This window comes from Lepisma saccharinum, chromosome 15, assembly GCF_977018435.1.
Source record: "Lepisma saccharinum chromosome 15, izLepSacc3.1, whole genome shotgun sequence".
Lineage (NCBI taxonomy): Eukaryota > Metazoa > Arthropoda > Insecta > Zygentoma > Lepismatidae > Lepisma > Lepisma saccharinum.
Window position 1 is genome coordinate 6,142,903 of NC_139243.1, and position 18,798 is coordinate 6,161,700.

General features: G+C 40.9%; 2 protein-coding genes across 2 annotated transcripts in view; both read right to left on the reverse strand.

Annotated features, from left to right (window-relative positions):
* The window catches only part of LOC145999738 (uncharacterized), a 37,309-nt gene extending 35,721 nt beyond the window's left edge, over positions 1-1,588 (reverse strand). The window contains exons 1-2 of the mRNA XM_083137019.1: positions 1,508-1,588; positions 21-621 (exon numbers count right to left, since the gene is read on the reverse strand). Of these exons, the coding sequence (XP_082993145.1) occupies positions 21-621; positions 1,508-1,588 (682 nt within the window). The remainder of the gene's footprint in view (positions 1-20; positions 622-1,507) is intronic.
* Positions 1,589-11,767: 10,179 nt separating this feature from the next.
* LOC145999739 (uncharacterized) lies at positions 11,768-18,414 on the reverse strand. Its single transcript, XM_083137020.1, has one exon. It carries the CDS (start codon positions 18,412-18,414, stop codon positions 12,232-12,234), a length of 6,183 nt encoding a protein of 2,060 aa, XP_082993146.1. The 3' UTR covers positions 11,768-12,231.
* Between the last annotated feature and the right edge of the window lie 384 nt (positions 18,415-18,798).

The window sequence follows — 18,798 nt, forward strand, 5'->3', positions numbered from 1 at the left end:
CTTACATTAAATACTATTACCTGACACCTGGACAGATGATCCAGTTATTGGTGGAGGAGCTGGTGGAAGAGGTCTACTTCCGTAGATAGAATTCGGCGTTTCAGTCCCTGCTACGGGAGGCGCTGGTGGCAACGGCTCCCGTATCCACTGATTGGATGATCCTGTTGGTGGACGAAGATCAGGAGGTGCTGGAGGTTGCGGTCTCGCGCCGGTAGGTGGTGCTGGCGGTCTGGGCGATGGATGATAGTGCTTTCCCTTTCTCGACGAACCTTGGAACGTTGCTTCCTCAAGGGATTGAAATTCGTAACCTGGACCGGGCGGAATGTAAGTTTTCGGAGGAGGGATTGGCAACTGTGGAGGAATTTCAGCTTGTAAGGAGTTTGTCTGGGTGTTCTGTGGTGGACGGTTCTTACCGGATGTTGTCTGGTGGTTGGATAAGAATTGCTTGGGCCCTTCAACAGATACGTTTGCTGGTTGTTGATAAGACCAAGAAGATTGGCCTGATGGCGAATTTCCTTCGGTAGCTGGAAATGATGTCTGTACGGGTGAAAACGGATCTGATAGATACACCGGAACGGATGAAAGAATTACGGGGAAAACTCCACTGCGAGCCGTTCTTTCCTGTAAAATGAAAAATAATAGTAAAGTCACGAGCAAATGTGTATAGGACACAAGAAATTAATTTTGCCTGATGTCGTATTGTGAACTTAAAAACTCTTAAGTAAACAAAATTGACCACAAGAGCACATACTTTGCCACCTCGGTGACCGAAAATTTCACTCCACCTTTGCCCGCCATATTGGTGGCAGATAAAACAATCATTTTTTAAAAACAAAATGGAAAAAGATATGAAACTTGGTAGAAATGTCCAGAAATGCGGGAGGAACAGGCCTGTACACAAGGGGCAAGGAGCCATTCCCCCTCGAACTATAAAATATTTTAATGCGAACCTATAAAAATCTACAAAAAAGACTTTGACGATTTTTTAAGAGTTTGCAAGAGTTTCCCTTTTGTCCTTGCGTAAATTAATATGTTGTTTGTGAAGATAGGCAATCTCCAGAAGTGTGCAAGCTGCAATATTTATGTTGCAACTCTACAATTATACGTCTAGACTACCATGGTGTTGGTGGTCATCTCTAATACTCCAACAGCATTTCGGATCTTCTATTTTCTTCACATTTGCGGATCCGCCCCCCCCCCCTCCCACGACAAAATATTCTGGGTACGGACCTGGTGAGGAATAACACAATTGATTGGTTCATTTTACTTCGCTTTTCTGCACTTTCGGCTAATCGTGTAGATGAGATTGAGTGATGATTTGACGAAACTGATAGGGATACTCACAAAGACCACACATGCCGAGGCCGAGATTCGAATCGGGAACCCCTGACGTCGTCGCAGGCTGTGATAACCACTCTGCCACGGAGGTCGGCTAATAATAACACATTAAAAGTGATCGTGAAAATCCCATATCGAAAATCGACGAGAGAACTCTATGCACACTCACCTTTTCCCCGATTCTCCCTTGTTCCAGCACCGAGCCTGGCTGTTCCACATTTTGAAATACGAAGCTGTTGTTCTGCAGCATTTGATTCAACGTTCTGTTCCTTCCAAATGTGCGATCAGTAGTTTTCTGGAAAGGTCTTGGATGTCTGTCCACGCTCAAAGCAGACACGATCCAGGAAAATAGCAAAGTCCCATACGTCAGGTATCCAATTTCATTAATCCTCATTGCAGTGTGGAGGTCCTGAAAAATATGATTTTGAACCAATATTCAAAATGAAAATTATTAAGTGGGAGGATGTTTGGTTGAATCTTGGGACAGAAATTCATACAGTCGAGCCAACGTTTGAAAAATATTGGGTGAACTCGAAGATTTGTTTCATAATTTTATGAAATAATATATGTGTATGTGATAAGTAGGCTGAGGATTTGCCTAAAATGCCTTTTACATTGAAAAACACTTTCAGGCCATTCTGACAAGGATTACTTATTACAGGATGGGACACTGAGCATATTCTCTATTGACTTGTGCGAACACATTTCTAAGGCCTTATAAACTATAGACTATGCATGCCCAGTAGAACCATCTGGCGGGAGAAGACAACGTACTCGAACAGTGTAAATAATAATAGGACAATGAAAAGTATCATATTGAAGATGTAACAAACTATTATAAAATATTTTGATAACATGTTACGTGTATAATAATTGTTTGTTTATTAAGCGCGGGAACTATATTTCTAAAATAAAATATAATTACAAGCAAATTATTGGTGGGCTCGAGCTTCACAAGGCCTTATAAGTTGGAGCCACTGAATTCATATGTAAGTTTGGTCCACTTGGAACGGAACACTGATTTTAGTGCTCAACTCTAGAATGGTTATCAACTCAATCACGTGGACTACACATTGACAGCGAGATAAATGGTACGATTTCATACATCGACGTATAATAAAATCAAAACAACATACGCTAATAAATAGATATTCATCTCATTTTAACATCAAATTTTACATCCAGCTTACATATATCTATTTGAGTTTTGAAAATCTGCCGGGAGAAACTCTCCCAGACCTCCAGTTCGCCCGCGACGTCATCTAAATGGCTTCTATGAAACACTACCTTGATTTCTAGATCGTTGAGTGACTCCGGAACTATTGGTTGAATTTAAATTTTCCAAGTGCCATTTGAAAACTAATAAATCCTGTTTCAGTAAGGCTATGTTCATTTTTATTTTATCCTTGACCGTTTTCATTCTATGTGCACGGAAACCCAAAGCAGGAAGAGTTTTAAAAATCCGTTTTATGCCACAGTTCAGTTAAATTTAGATTTTTAGATTAGAAAGCGGTACCGATTGGGATTTGTTTAGATAGGTTTCATGTTCATCGCCTGAAAATTCCCAAAAAGTACAGTTGCTGCTTTGCCGACATTTTGTAATAATAATAATAATAATAATAATAATAATAATAATAATAATAATAATAATAATAAAGAATTTAAAAAAACGCCATATTAAATTTCTGCACTTGTTCATAGTGTGAACTACTTGCCCCAGGAGGATGTAGTTTCTTCTAAGTTATCCGAATTGAAACTAGCTTTCATTATAATATAATAATCTTTATATTGTATTTATTTATTATGGTCCAGCGTCATTTCGAAAAACAAGCTTGTCGATTTTTTGGGGATAGTCGTTAATTGCCCCGTCTGGTTTGCTGCACTTTGTGACACTCGTTACAGTGCAGAATGGGCGTCCGGAAGGGCTGGGGGGGGGGGGGGCAAGGAGAAAAATGGAAAATGAAAGTCAACCAAAAATTATATATTTTTCACATATAATTTCATTACAGCCACAATAATATGTGTTAATTATTGCATGAATATGATAAATTCAAATTTAAGCAATGTTTTTTGAGGGAACAACACTATTATTGAGGAAAATGTGCCTTGTTTGCCCCCCTGGAAAAAAACACCTTCCTTGCTTCTCCCTGGAAAAAATCCTGCGGACGTCCATGAGTTCAGGTGTATCCAGTGTCAGAGTGGTGCAAGGAAATCACATTCAACCAACTAGACGGGAAGCGGTGTTCAAGTTCAGAAGATTCAACATTCAACAAATGCCTGTCTGCTGCTTTAAACGGTCATTTGATTAGTTAGCACGCACCACATGACCATACACCAAACATACACCGGTCCGAAAGGTAGCGCAGACACCAAATACACTACTTGACTCGAAATCAACGAACTAGACGTTTCGGTGCAAAGCGAGTCAAATCGAGTCGAAAAGTGCAGCCAACTAGATGGGGCTAATATTTCGGCTTTAATTTATTCAATTTATTGTGCTCTTGTAGCAAGAAAGGTTAAAATAATAGTTGTAGAGCGTAAAACGATAGCGGCCGACTCACTCATTGTTATGCTCCTATTTATAACAGCATCTTCATGAAATTCGAACTTCCACGTGACGTCATTTCTCGTCAGCCTCCACTGACTCGGTACCTCACAGTGACCCACCTGTATGCATCCGCCTTGGATCCCATTCAACATCTGCTTTTAAGCGTTCTTTCCGGAATGTTTGATTTACTTCTTGGGTGGTAGGTAATTCAATTATGCAGGTTTATTCTTGCGGTTACCAATTTTGCAATCGGCAGATCTAGTTTATATTTCTTTTATGCAAATGAGCATCCAGTACAAGAAAACAAAAGAAGAAGAACTGGATTTTATCAGCGAGAAAGAGTTTTCCTCGCTTGCAAAATGCGGTGTAACGTGCGTACAGCATATTCAGGACTTCTACCGCTGCGCCATCTGATAGAATCTTGCCGTAACTTACGGGTCAGCGGCCATCTTGCTTCCGGACATTTGAGTTCACATTTTATGCCTGTTATATCGGAAGTGCACGGCAGAAATCAAGAGCACACAAGTTAATGTGTAACGGAGAAATGTCCCAGATAACAAGTTCGAATATAATACCGCGTATATTTCTTGAAGAATACAAAAAATGCAATTATAGAATACCGAAACGTTTCGACGCTGGATAAAAGTTTATCAAGATCGATGGAAGAAGGAACCAGTTATATGCTCACACGCCGAAACCAACCTGTAAATCTTGAAAATGTGATAACTTGCCATAAAACGTAAGGAACGTAGATGTGGTAGATACGGGGCGGCAAGGGGTTTGTCCCTTTTTTCTCTCCAGTCATGTTATCTATTACGAGGGCGTAGCCACAGGAGGGTTGTGAGTCCAGCCTTTGATAAAACTTTTATACAAGTATTTTTATTTATGTTCGAAAACTGTCATGGAACAATTGATTCAAAATAAATGCTTGTGGCTGATCCATGAATGACACTTGGGAGCTATTCTAACCACTGGCGTATGCAGGGGGCAGCTGATGAGGCTGCAGCCCCTCCCGAAATTTCGAGAAAAATCAAAATTTTCAAATGAAAACATTAAAGGACTGCAATTTCGCCTTAAAATAACCCCTGACTACCATTTTTGTCTTTGATCAACTTTTAAAACAAGGTTCAAAATTAAAATTAAGAAATATTTTATAGTGTATTCCGCCCCTACCTATGTGATATCTACTTTTACAATTCCAAAGTCCCCGAAAAAAATCCTGCGGACAGTAGTAATTCTATCCAACATTTGTATATTTTTCTTTATATACGTAAAACATATTTTCTTCCATCAATATGTTATCTTTCCATTGTGGCTGTAAATTTAACGATTTAAACTTACGCTGGAAAGTGGGAAAACAAAGAAACCAGAAACCTGGCTATCGTGATGATGTTCTTTCTTTTTGATTATATTTGTGAACCTTTAAAGAATTGTATTCGTGGGTCACGAGAACCTTCCATGACTGTTGTCCAGAGCTACATTGTTCTGATAGAACAATAATGGAAGATATTAATAGCCCCGTCTAGTTGACTGCACTTTGTGACACTCGGTGCAGTGCATGTGTATCCAGTGTCAGAGTGATGCAAGCAAATGACGTTCAACCAAGTAGACTGAAAGAGGTGTTCAAGTTCAGAAGATTCAACAAATGCCTGTCTGCTGCTTTAAACGGTCATTTGATTAGTTGGCACGCACCACGTGACCATACACCAAACATACACCGGTTCGAAAGGTAGTGCAGACACCAAATACACTACTTGACTTCAAATCAACGAACTAGACGCTTCGGTGCAAAGAAAGTCAAATCGAGTCAAAAAGTGCAGCCAACTAGATAGGGCTAATGATTTAAGTTTCGGGGCCACATTCTGATGATGTCACTGTTCAGTGCCTCAGTGGAATTTCTTGTTTCTGTGTTTATACATCAACAAACAAGGTGTTTCCCATGCTTATTCAATATTTTGATTGTAAAGCAAGGGGTATAGAGAACAAAGTTATTGAACTAGAAACTACGCTAGATGAACCTTCTGAAACCTATTTAAAATTACCGTAATTGCTGAATATTTCTTTACCATTCCAGGTCCTAATGATAAACTAGGCTACTTTCATTACCATCAGCACAACGGAGTCATCAGATTTTTTTTTCAAATAGTCTAAACAGTTTGTTATTGGGGTTCAGTATAATTTAAAAGAGTTTGATTGTTCAGTCTCTCACAAATTTATTTTGACTAAACCTGTAATTCCTCTGAGAATTATCAGTTATAACAAGTAGTAAAGTGTATCGTGTAGTATTGATTACCAGTTTGGAAATTTTGCATTTAAGAATTCATTAAGAAATATAATTTTCTTTTAGAAGCTGAAAAGTGTCAATTTTATATTACTTTCTAACATGTTCTGGAAATGTTTAATATTTATTGTGAATGTCTTGTATCCTACAGTTTGACTAAAAGTCCTATATTTTGGGACATAATGTCCTACTTTTCCCGTGTAGCGATCTGGTAACTCTACTTGGTGATGATAATTACTACATGAACTAATGCCGATCCTTCTAAACATCAGAAAATTATATATTGCTCGTAAGAAGATTATTGCCTTAATAAGGTCTATCACGTGAGCATGAACATCTGCTGAAATTTTTCAAGGGCAGGTCAAGCATGGTATTTTTTTCCGAAGGGGTCAAACGAGGAAGTTTTTCCTCCCACAATAGTGTTGCTCCCTCTTTCAGTGTTCAATAGCCATCATTTCCTGCACTTGAGTTATTATTGCTATTATTTTAGAAGTTCTCGTTCAAGAGGTGTGTAAGGGATGACGCTCTATAGACATCCAATGTGAATGTCAACTTTTCTTCCACGTAGTTCATCCTGGATTACATTTTGCAGACTAATGATTGAATTGATTGATTGAATTGTTGTTTTTAAGTCCACTTCAGCCGGCCCCCGTGGCGGTCTGGTTAGCACATCAGGCTACGACGCCAGGGGTCTCGGGTTCGAATCCTGGCCTGGGCATGGATGTTTGTTAGTGTCCATTCATCAATTTCATCATATTATCACGCCTCCCCATCTTCGCAAATTAGCCAAAAGTGGCACAAAAAGCGAAGTAAAATAAAGCAAATTTAAAATATCAATTTAAGTCCACTTTATGCGCATATAGGTTAATTGAGGCTAGATCTACAGTTAAAACTGGGATCCGACCCTCTATGTGTCTCCACGAGCAGGCACGTATCTAGAAATATGTTTCGGGGGGGAGGGGGGTTCCGAACCAAGTGTCTAAAGAATAATAATAATAATGTTTAAATTTTAAAAAATCAAATCAAATTCATACTAATTACAATACATAAGTTAATATTATATTATTATTACACGAATAGATGAAAAGCCGGCATTAAAATAGTTATAACAGCGCATATTCATTGCGTAGCTTACCTGTAGTTAAGATCGGAATAATTTACATAAAAACAAGTGCCCTGGTATTGAAATTAATGTCAAATAGATGAATAATTTTAAGAAAAATTATGTTACATGTAGTTGGAGAAAAGTAAAGTTTCTGATTAATATTTTATGTATATTATTTTGAGTAATAGTGTACATAAATCTTCTTTGTAATGTCATTCAAAGCCGTATGATCCCAATATAATCCTTGTCTTCCAATAAGTTCAGACGAAATTATACAACAAATGCTGAACGAGTTTATTTACATTATTTAAATTTCGTACTTAATAAGTCTTTAGGGTGGGGAGGTGGGGTCCGGACCCCCAAAATACGTCCTTCTTATTCTTCAAAGCCGTATGATCGCAATACAATCCTTGTCTTCCAATAAGTTCCGAGGAAATTATGCAACAAAAGCTAAACAAATATATTTTTCATTATTTAATTGTAGTACTTGATAAGTCTTTCGGAGTAGGAGGGGTCATGACCCCCGCTAAATACGGGGTATCGAACCCGGGCTCCCTATATTACAAGGCGGCGACGTTACTACCACGCTGTCAGGGAGGCCCCAGTATCCTTTGTGGGGCTCGTCCTGTGTCCTGTCCATGTGTGTTTGTGATTGACAAAAAAGCGACAAAAACTAAATTAAATCTATCAATCAGCTTTCCATGAGCACGCCACTCCCTAGATTCACCGACACGCCAAACGCATATGCATGAATTCAAAGCGCACTCACCTTACAATCTTCAACTCACAGACAAGGGAAACAATAAGTGCACGAAGAGCTGGTCCTCAGCACGAAAACAGCACATACTTCACGGGTAAACACCACCGTGTGTAGCACTGAGAGGTCAAATCGAGGACTTTCCAAACGCTCCCCTTACTAGCCTTTTATATACGGCCACACGCACACTTATGCAAATGTCTTAGTTGCGTCTTTCTTCTCGGTTTCCTCGTCTCTTGCATTCCCCCTGCCACTCCAGTGACCTATTGCCACTGATGGAGCGATCGAAAGTTGTTTTCCCGCCTTGAAGCACTTTACAACCTCCCAGCTTGTCATCTTGATCAAGACCTGGACTTGTAGATGGATTTTTCTGGCAACTGGGGGGAGGGAGTGTAACGTTGTTGACAGCGAATCTGTTACACAGTGGCGTGCGGTGATAAATCAGGCAGGAGAACAGGTCACTTGCACTTGCCCCCCTCTCCCCCCCCGCATGGGTGTCTTAATATAATACAGTAGATCAAGTAAAATTCAACCCTTATTGAAATGAACCAAATAAATATACGATACATATACTGTATTACAAATTGCCAGAAGTGACAAACATGAGGCACGTTAAAATTATATGACAATAATAATAATTTTAAAGCAAATGTGATATAATATAAAGAAAACATTAAAAATAAAATTGTTGATCCGTAAAAAAAAATTGATAATATAAATTTATGAGTTATCTGAGAAAAAAATGTCTGTTTCATCTCTTTATTCGTAAATTAAGTTGACGTTTTTTCATAGAGTTGAGTATTCTTGTAATTCAAACGTCCTCAATGCAATAATGGCACACAGATAGCTGAGTTTTTTTTTCATGACGTTCGCTAGATTAGTAGAAGTTGTTAATGTGACAAAACCCGACCTGTTCCAGACTCCCTTCTGAGGATTAAACAATATTATTTGCCACTGGAAGAATATCCAGTTAATCATTTTACAGAGCTGTAGTAACTCGTTTGAAAATGCCTTGTGTATGATTTAGTTTTAGTTTTAGATTCAGTTAGGATGTGTGTTGGTTTGTTGTATTATCTGCAAAGTTCAATGAACTAAAGGCTTTCGTCCTCAGCCGGTCGATCATACAACACTCCCAACATTCGTTTTCTGAAACCAAAATCTGTAACAAATTTTCAATTTTTTTTCGAAGCATCACAAAAATAGATGGAGACAATGTTGAAACGATCGAGCTAGAATTTTCATACATTTGGAATTCTGAAACTTGAGTGAAACAGGATTTATTCTCAGAATCGTAGCCCACCCGCGACCCCTCCATTATCACTTCTGTTGTCATCTTTCCAGTGTTGCTCCTGCGTCACAAGGAATATAGACTGAAGATTCCCTTATGATTGTCCCAAAGTTCCCTTTCCAGCTTTTAAATTCCCTGTCCGATAAAGTCAAAAATCCCCCTTGATAGGAGTTCAAACCTAGGATCTCCAGTTTTCTAGCGCATTACGTTCGCGATTGAGGTTACAATCCATGCACCAGGCTAAGTTTTTAAAAAGAATAACTGGTTCCACACTTTTCAAAATTCCAAAAATTTAATTTTAAAGTCAAACAACAAAAGCTTTATGACTAAAATTTCCATCTAACTTTTAAAGCCTTTCTCTTAAAGGTATCTAAAGTTTAATGATGAAGTATAATAATTGTGCATTTCAGTACATACTGTATGAAACGTAAAAAAACAACAAAAAGAAACTTGTGCTGGATATTCACTCATCTGCTGGATTGAGTAAGCCCCCTCAAGGATATAACAATAATATAATAATAATAATAATTATTATTATTATTATGGAATTAAATTGTTTTATTATTATGAAATTTTAATTATTATTGTACAATTATTGTTATTATTTCTATTATTCAAATTTCTGGCGACGCCCATGGGAACAATTATGAATGAACCCCCCCGAAATTTTTTCCTGCCTACGGCCATGCTCTGAGGGAACAGCTAGTGTGTTCAGCTTCCGTGGTGCCGTGGGGATCGTTTACCTTCGCGCGTGGTCGGAAATACTCGGCGTCAGACAGTAGAGGGTGAGAACCATGATGCGTTGGGGGTAGGTGACGTAAACAAACGTTCAGCAACGGTGAAAGATTTTCTTTAGCGTTACTTTTGGAAACATTGATTTCGGGAGAAAGAAGTGTTCTTATTATGTTAATATAAATAATTTAAATAGCTCAAAAGCGCGATAAGTAGGAGGGAACAGCCTGTTCCCTCTGTTCCATGGAGGAACCGCCACTGCTGTTACAAGGTGTTGGCGCTAGCCAGATTCTACAACGCTCGAACACTTGCAACAAGTATGGCTGCTTCCTGCATCCCTCTATTGATGTCGAAATATCTACAATAAGTCTAGTACAAACTCGGTGGCGGAGTGGTTAGCACAGTGCACTACGACACCTGTGGTTCCGAGTTCGAATTCGGGCCTGGGCATTTTCTCTCATCCTCATCGTCACGATTAGCCAACAGCGGCAGAAAAACAAGCAAACAAATAAAGATCAAGTAAAGTCTAGCGCAAACAACATATCGACATTGCAACCCCTTCCCTAAATATTCAATCTCAGTTAAGAATTTTCAATTTACATGGATGTAGAAAAATATATCAAAACATTGTTCTCTAAATTATCTATTAGTTTCGTTTAAGGCAGATTTCAGACTACAAATTGTGCACATGTGTTAAGAAATATCTAGAATGTTCAGGAATAGGCACATAAGTTACTTTCACCTTAGTGAAACTGAATCAATTCAAGAAATTATTATCAAGTATAATTTTATATTAGCCATGTGTAAAGATTCTAAACAGTCACGATACAACATGTATTCCATGCTCGCTATTAAAGGATTTAAAATAAAACTGTATATGCTGTAAAATTACATTTTGACTTAAGTGGTTTTCCCCGTACAGCCTAAATATAATGACTGTATTATTTTTATTAATTTGCATAGCATTATATTTTATATGCATTAGATCCAAACGTTCAGGTCAATCAATTTAATCCAATCTTTCACCACTAAGTGACTATATTTTATAATCTCCAACAAGAAAAATGTGATGTAGAGCTGAAATCTATAATATGTTAAGGTGTTTTTACGTTCACGAAGTTTTATTGTAAAAAACATTATAACAATGGGCCTCGCCAGGGATTTTTGGAAATAAATGATAATTATGGCTGAGCCGATGCCGAAGTATCCTGGAAATTATGCAAAATTTGAAGTTTATTTTTACTTTGCACAAGTTTTGTGTGAATACTAAATTTTGTGATAACATAAAATTGAATATTCTGATGTAATTACTGAATATTTCAAAGCAAAAATCTTCGCAATTGATGCTTGTAATTAGAGTGGAATATTTATACACTAATAGTATTCAATGTTTTGAACAGTGTTTAATTATTACAGTTTTTAAGCATTGGAATCGGTGTGAATTGGCAAGAGTATCAGTATGAGGTGTTATTGGCTCAGCCATAATGATAATAATATAATCAATAATGATTATTACTAACTAATAATAAGTATTATTATTTCTATTATTATTATTATTATTATTATTATTACACCCGTAGAGGAACAGAGATTACAAACATTTTACTCTTTTTTCTTCTTCTTCAAATTTCAGGCCATTTCTACAATACAGATTCGTTCTCATATATTGTTATAACTTGTATCCACCTCAATCAAATAGGATCTTTTAAATTTTCGTCACTAAGTTCATGTTGTAGAACACGATAACTTAATAACACAATATTTGCAATTTACGAAATTCCATCATGAAACCATTTGCAAATGCAACTTTTTCACCAGTATAACCATTTGAAAGTTTAGAGAATGCTGCGAGCGTATGAACGAATGACTGATCCTCATGACAAAGCATATTGAAACTTCCAACTGTCCATTTTAACTTTTTTTGTGTTTTTCAATACAAATTATCCATTTTTGAAACGTTGTGTACACCTACCTAGTTTATGTCAAACGGAACTAAAAAGAACGTGCGAACACAATACTGGCTAATGTGCTTGAAATACAGTAGTTTCCAAACATTTAAATTTATTTATACCAATTTGATAGTGATAACAGCAGATAAGAAAAAACAAGCGATAGTTCGCTGTTGTTGATTTGGCGACGAAATAGCATTTTAATGTGTTCCCTCCTGCTCTCTTGCAAGAAGTTAGATTGGCATATTCTGAGGGGCGCCAATGTTGATCTGCTCCTCCAGATTTTGATATATCTTGGATCTTGCCGACGGGAAGAAGTAGAGAAGATGCAACCAGCTAGACCTGTGAAGAGACAGGATCACGCAGTGTGTCCTCGCCCTGTACGTGAAGCAGAAACGCTTCCGGAGCCGTAACCCTTGCTCCAACCCGAACATGTCGTTCTCTCGCAGGGTGTCTTTTATGATCTCGACCAGCTTGTTCTCTTGTATAACCACGTTCACCTCTCCGCTGTGGATGAAGTAAATCATTTCCGTGATGTCGCCTTCGAAGACTATGTAGTTCCCCGGGTAGTAGTTGGTTGCCACGAACTGCCTTGCTATCTGGCGCAGGCAGTCGCCATGCGCCACGGAAAACACCAGCGTGTCCAGGAGATGACAACCGTACGTCTCGTGTTTCAACTCGTTGAGGAGCGTCTGCGGACCCTCCAGGAACAGCTCCGGTATCTGGCTGCCCCTGCTCGCGTTCCACATGTAGTAGATATAGTCGGACACTTTCCTCACGAGGGACTTGGACAGGTTACGTCCCTTGTAGTGGTCCATGAGCTCGTTCGCTTTGTGGTAGAACTCCGCTTTGATTCGGTCTCTTCTTTGGATTAGCGCGGAGAATTCTCCCATGACGATCGGTTGGCCGATCAGGCCCCAGAAGATGATGGCGTCCGTAAGCAGGATCTCGTAGTTGTTCTCGGGTACCATCGCGCCAAATCCGGTGTGGGTGATCAAGCTGCACACCAAGTAAATGGCTCTCATGTAGAATGCCATCGGAGTGAAGAGCCCCTCCTGGACAGACTTGCACGTTCCTCCTAAGCACGTGATGCCGATCCAAATGGATGCCGCTACTTGAAACGTGAGCGTCACCATGAAAGAGGCGTACAGTAGGCGCACCAGGACTATTTTCCCGTGCAGTCTCTTCGAGACGGATTTTAAGTAATGAAAGATCACCACGATCCTCAAGCAACGATTAAGCTGCAGCCAACTTACAATGGGAGGTCTTTTGGACGGCTTGTACGCCAACGCGAAATGCTCTATGGGAAACGTGGAGGCAAAATCAAGGACGAAGCCGTAAGGTGACTTGAAATACCTTCCAGCTATCCTTTTAAGGTCGGTAACTAGTATGCCCTCGTCCGACTCGAACGCCGTGATGAAGTCAAAGATCATTTTGATGATGTACAGGGCGTCCAGCCCGTAGCACGTCAACAAGAGTGGAATCGACGTCGGCTCTAGGGCCCACTTGTACATGACGATCGACACGCTGACCAAGGGTGTGACGACAAGCAAGAACACGTTTCTCGTCGTCTGCAAACCTTCATAAGGGTCGAAGGTGACGCTTGGTCTCGTGGTTCCCTCGGTGTCTACGGAGGAGCCTATGCTGCTGCTTCTTCCCTTGGAACTCTCCATCGTCGATATGCTCACCCAGTCTCCTTCCTCAGCAGTCTCTATGTAGCCGACATTGTTCGTGACGGCGACGTTGAACCGGTGGTGCAGTTGTGGATATCTTTTCAGGATACGGTAGAAATTTTCCGAGGATACGATGATGAGAACGCCGTTCTTCTGCGCGATCGCTCCGATCGTCGATCTTACCAATGGAGCGTCGGTTATGTTCCCGAAGATATCCCCCCTGGCCAAGAAGGCGACTTCTATGTCGTCGGCATTGTGTATCGTCACCTCTCCCTTCCTCACTATGTAAATGTCGTCCACCACGTCGTTCACTTGCAAGAGGTAGGTGTGTCTGACGAAGGACATCTCCTTAGCTATGTGGCCTATCTCCTCGTAGAACGACGTTGGCTGCTTGGCGAACAGAGGCACCTTACTCAGGAACTCCCCGTACATGTGAGAAGTCAGCGACCTTTTCAAGCTAGGGTGGTAATTTCTGAAGATCTTCGCTGGATACTTGGATGCAAGATGGCTGCCAGATTGCTTCCATAGCAGTTCCAGCGTATGGACGACCCTACGCTGTTTGCGCTCCTCGACATTTTCCACGTTCATGAAACTCAACACGTGCTTCATCTTCGCCTGATACTTGTTCAGTTCGGTGTCGCTAATCTTCTTAATGTTCGTGATCTTGGCAAAGATGTACGCCTTTATGAAGAACCCAAGAAGGCTGATGAGAATAGAGAACCACAACTCGTCATAATTCTGTGCCGAAATATCGCCGATACCGACACCGATCATCAAGGAGACCAACCAGTGGAACGCTAAGATCTGTAATTCCGTCGGAGAAACACGGCCAGCATAAGGAGACCTGCCGAGCCACGTGTTATTGTCAGTGTCTATATACAGGTTACCCTTGTAAAGAGGACGAGTAGGTTTTGGGATTGGAAACGTCGGATAGACGACGCTCCTCGCTTCCAAGGCAGAGTATTTCGTATCGGTAGGGGGAAGTTTGCAAATCTGGCACGTGTGTATGACCATGACACTCGCGAGGAAGGAGATGAGCAACAGAAGATAGGCCAAGTACTTGGTGATTATCAGTGCCGCGTTGTCCGAGTGCGAAGACACGCACAGATCCATGAACCTAACAAGCCTGTGCCCTTGGACGATTCGCAGCAACCTCACCCGGCTCTTGGCTGGGTTGAGGCATTTGTACAGCCCAACCCATTGAGGGAGAAAGTAATCCAGAGGTACGCAAGCCACAAAATCCGTAATGAAGCTGTGCTTCAGATAGTACGCTGCCGTGTTCAAGGGGTGCGTTATAAGAAGACCTCGTTCGTCGTAATGGCTAACGTGCAGTCTAACGTACAGGTCGATGAAAGCAGTGACGTCAAGGAATGTTCCAAAGTACATGATTTCAGGGAACTCCAATTGTACAGCGTGCATTACTGGAAATACCAGCATGGAGAGGAAGGCGAACAGCGCCCTGCTGGCTTCCCAACATATCGTGAACATTCCTTTAGGAGTAAAGACCACGGGAAGGAGGAGCCATTGCAAGAAGCGGAATAATCCTAAGCGAGCGAATGCATCTTTGTAGCGAGGATCTTTAAGATGGATTACGAAAGTTTCCTCTTCGACGAGAACCGAACCTTCGAAAATAGTGCCAATATGAAAGTCAAGTCGCCCACGCATCGCCTTCAGCTCTTCCCAGCTCCGCATGTCTTTCAGCGTTGCAGCGAATTCCAAACCTCTCGTTTCGCTGATTTCCCTCAGCTGCTTCGCGCTCACCACTATGAAGTCGCAGTCGGTCTGCGTCTTTGCGGAGTGGAATTGCGGGAGCCCCAGCAATGCCTCGACCGCCCCTATGGAAGTGCCCCTGCCGCAACTCCTGTACCTGTCCTTACCTAAGATCTCATCGTATACAACCTTGCAGTATCCTCTCCTCACGATGTATATATCGTCCGTAACCTTTCCTTCCTCTGCGATCGTGCCTTGTGGCGGGAGCACGAAACGCCTGGCTCCGTTGGCGACGCTTTGCAGGAAGTCCGAGGTGCAGTTCCTGAACAGGGGGGTCTGTGCCAGGAAGGTGGCCACGCTCTGGTAAGTGACCTCGTCCTTGATGTTGAGCGGGAGGTCCCACAGGAGATGTTTCTCGCCCAGTATAAGAGCGGCTTTGTCGTACGCCCATTGGGTGGTCAGGTACAGGTTCACCCTGTCTTGCATTCGCTTCGAGAAGTTCTTCTCCTTCATGAAAATCCTCATGTTGCTAACATACTGTTTGTACAAGGTTTCCTGCTCGTTCTGAAGAATCTCTGTCGCCACGACGTTAGCCGTGTAGAAGCTGAACATAAGGTATCCTGTGGTGACTAGGAGGATCACACCGATCATATCAGACAGCGTCATCGGGTGAATATCGCCGATCCCTGACAGAACAACTTGCTGGATTGTAAAGTACATGGACACGAGAAATGTGTGCTTGTGACACTCCCCAACCAACGTCTTCACCTCAAGAGCTCTTAGCACTCCGTACCAACCATTAGGATCGCACTCGTTATTAAAACATGTTTGCATATACATAACGCAACCCATCCAGTATATGGCAATCGTGTAGTACAGAAGATATTTGAAGTACTCCAGGTATGCAATGTCTATTATCATATGCTTGTCCAGATACGAGAAGAACATATGCACCTTCCACACTTTCACAAGTCTGTTCAGCTTAAGGAGTGCTGTCACTGATTCACCCACATCGGTAAATACATCGAGTGTCACTTCGAGCGGTATGGTTGCAAAAATGTCAGCCAAGAATCCAGCATCGGATAATCTCTCCTGAAAAATTTCCCAGTAATTTGTAATCAAGTCATCTTTAATTTTGACAGCTGTTACAATATTGATTAAAAGGTCGAGCATGTAGAAAATGTCTATCACTTTGAACCCGACGTCTACTATTAGAGGAAAGTTATTGTCGAATGCTATGTAATAAGGGTATACCGTGGATACAAGCAGGGCGAGAACGGTCATAAGCACGTTCCATAGCATGAGCAAGCTAGAGTCAGGTTTCAGAACGAATGGGAAAGAGGTCGTCAGACACACCGAATCCGACGTCAGATGAACTTCCTTCGCTATGACGTACATGTCCAGATTCATGAAGGTGTAATGCGGTGTAGGTTTCTTTGACCGCACCGACTGCTTACCGACGGTGGAGCCCTTCTTCTTCCCTTTACGCATGTACTGTTTCAAGTTGTTCTTCAGCCATTTTATCACTTTGACTTCACCCTCGTGTTCACTGGAAGCTTCTTTTTTTTTCAACAAGCCGTGCAGGTATCTTGCATTGGCATACTGCTCCATCACGTAGCTGTGAATCGTATCCCTCTCTTCCGGGAACAGTGACATGGTGCTGTAGTACGACTGCTTGTCTAGGACGAAGGTTTCGCACAACGTCACACATTTCACATTTGATCTGCTAGAATAGCTCACAACGAGGCACGATTCGCCGAGAACAGTCCCACCTGAGAATGACACGATCGGAGTTTCGTCGTCCTCATCCGAGAGGATTTGGACGATCCCTGACACAATATACACCATCCTGTTCTTCTGCACGCCTTTTGCGAACAGTATGTCCCCCGGGAGCAACAACTCCGCCTTCATGCACAGAGCGAGAGCTCTCAAGACGCTCTTGTCTATGTTCTTGAAGAAGTGGGAATGGTAGAACGCGTCCCAGAATATGTCAGTACATACTTCCATCCTCATCGCTAGAGGTAGTAAACTCTCCAGTTTCGCTTCCTTTATGCCATTCTTCATAATCCAGAAAATATCGTAGAAGTACAGAACCCTACGTATAGTCTTCTCTCTGATCTGAGCTGCTTCCAGATAGTGTCTTTGTGCTGATAAACGATACACATACTGAAAGTATCGTTTCCTTGCTAATAACATTGAAGAACACACACTACCCATAAATAAACAGAGGAATATTAAGAGGCCTGCCATAGAGAATGTAACTGTAAACAGAATGTCTCTGATGTAATAAACACCTACAAGATCTCCAAGTCCATCGTGCGAAATAACCTGCATGACATAATACAAGCAGACAAAATACCAAGTCGTGGTACCATTTAGGTCCAAGTGTTTTGAGTGTATATGATATGCCCAGTTCTTTGGGTCTGTGTCATCTTTAGTAAGAAAGGTAAGGCCTGCCAGGGTATGGCCGAGTAACGAAAAGAGCACAAAGAACTCTGTTATTATCATTAAACCACTATGTTTTCCTAAAGTATGTTTCTTAAAGTAGTAATATGATCTATACACTCTTAGGAGCCGATTTATCATGCTATTGCGATAAGTTTTGTATTTGATGTTTCCCTGAGTTATGATATAGTACATCAAAGACAGCGGCAATAGAGAAACCGCATCTACTATAATTGCAAACATGTGTTTCCTTTCGTACATTTTTCTTTTCCGTACGTCGTGCCATTTACGATGTGCAACCGCCATCATGAGGTCAATGAAGTAGATGATGTCTATCAGTACAAAGTACAAGAGTTCCACACCTGGATCCATATGACGTACGAACGTGATCTCGTAGACACATGTCACGTATGTAACGTACACTGTTATGAGTACCAGCGCCTGCCACACTTCATTAAACTGCAGGAACACAAATTTCTTCCATCCTATTTCATCTATTTCTAACTCGTCTAGTCTGTCCAAATCAATATCCGGTCTAACACCAGAACGAGCTGCAGCAGCTATGACTGACTGTTTCTCCCTAACCATTCCTTCAATATTTTTAACTTCTACTTGCTTACTTTGATCAGATTAATCAACCTTACCAGATTAGCTTGTTTTAATAACTTTTGTTCTTTCTTCGTGCTTAAGAATATCTGTTAAATACACTATCATCGGATTTTGGCACTCATGTACTTGATTTTGTATGGTATCAGCAAGTCAACAAAGATTAATATCAATAACAAATGAAAGTCTTTTCAGTTCCACAGACAACTAAAACCAGATTGGAAAAACTGAGTTCATGCAAGAGAAATATAAATATATGTCCATTCAGCTTAGATGTGTTTTTGTTTGTTGTAAATTTTTCTATACTTAATTGGTGATGTTAAATACTATTAGATCGAGCTGATTTTCACTTCGTCAGTTCACACT

What these genes read in the sequence shown, in the direction of transcription:
- LOC145999739 (XM_083137020.1), bottom strand. Translation starts at nt 18,414, where the DNA reads ATGGTTAGGGAGAAACAGTCAGTCATAGCTGCTGCAGCTCGTTCTGGT.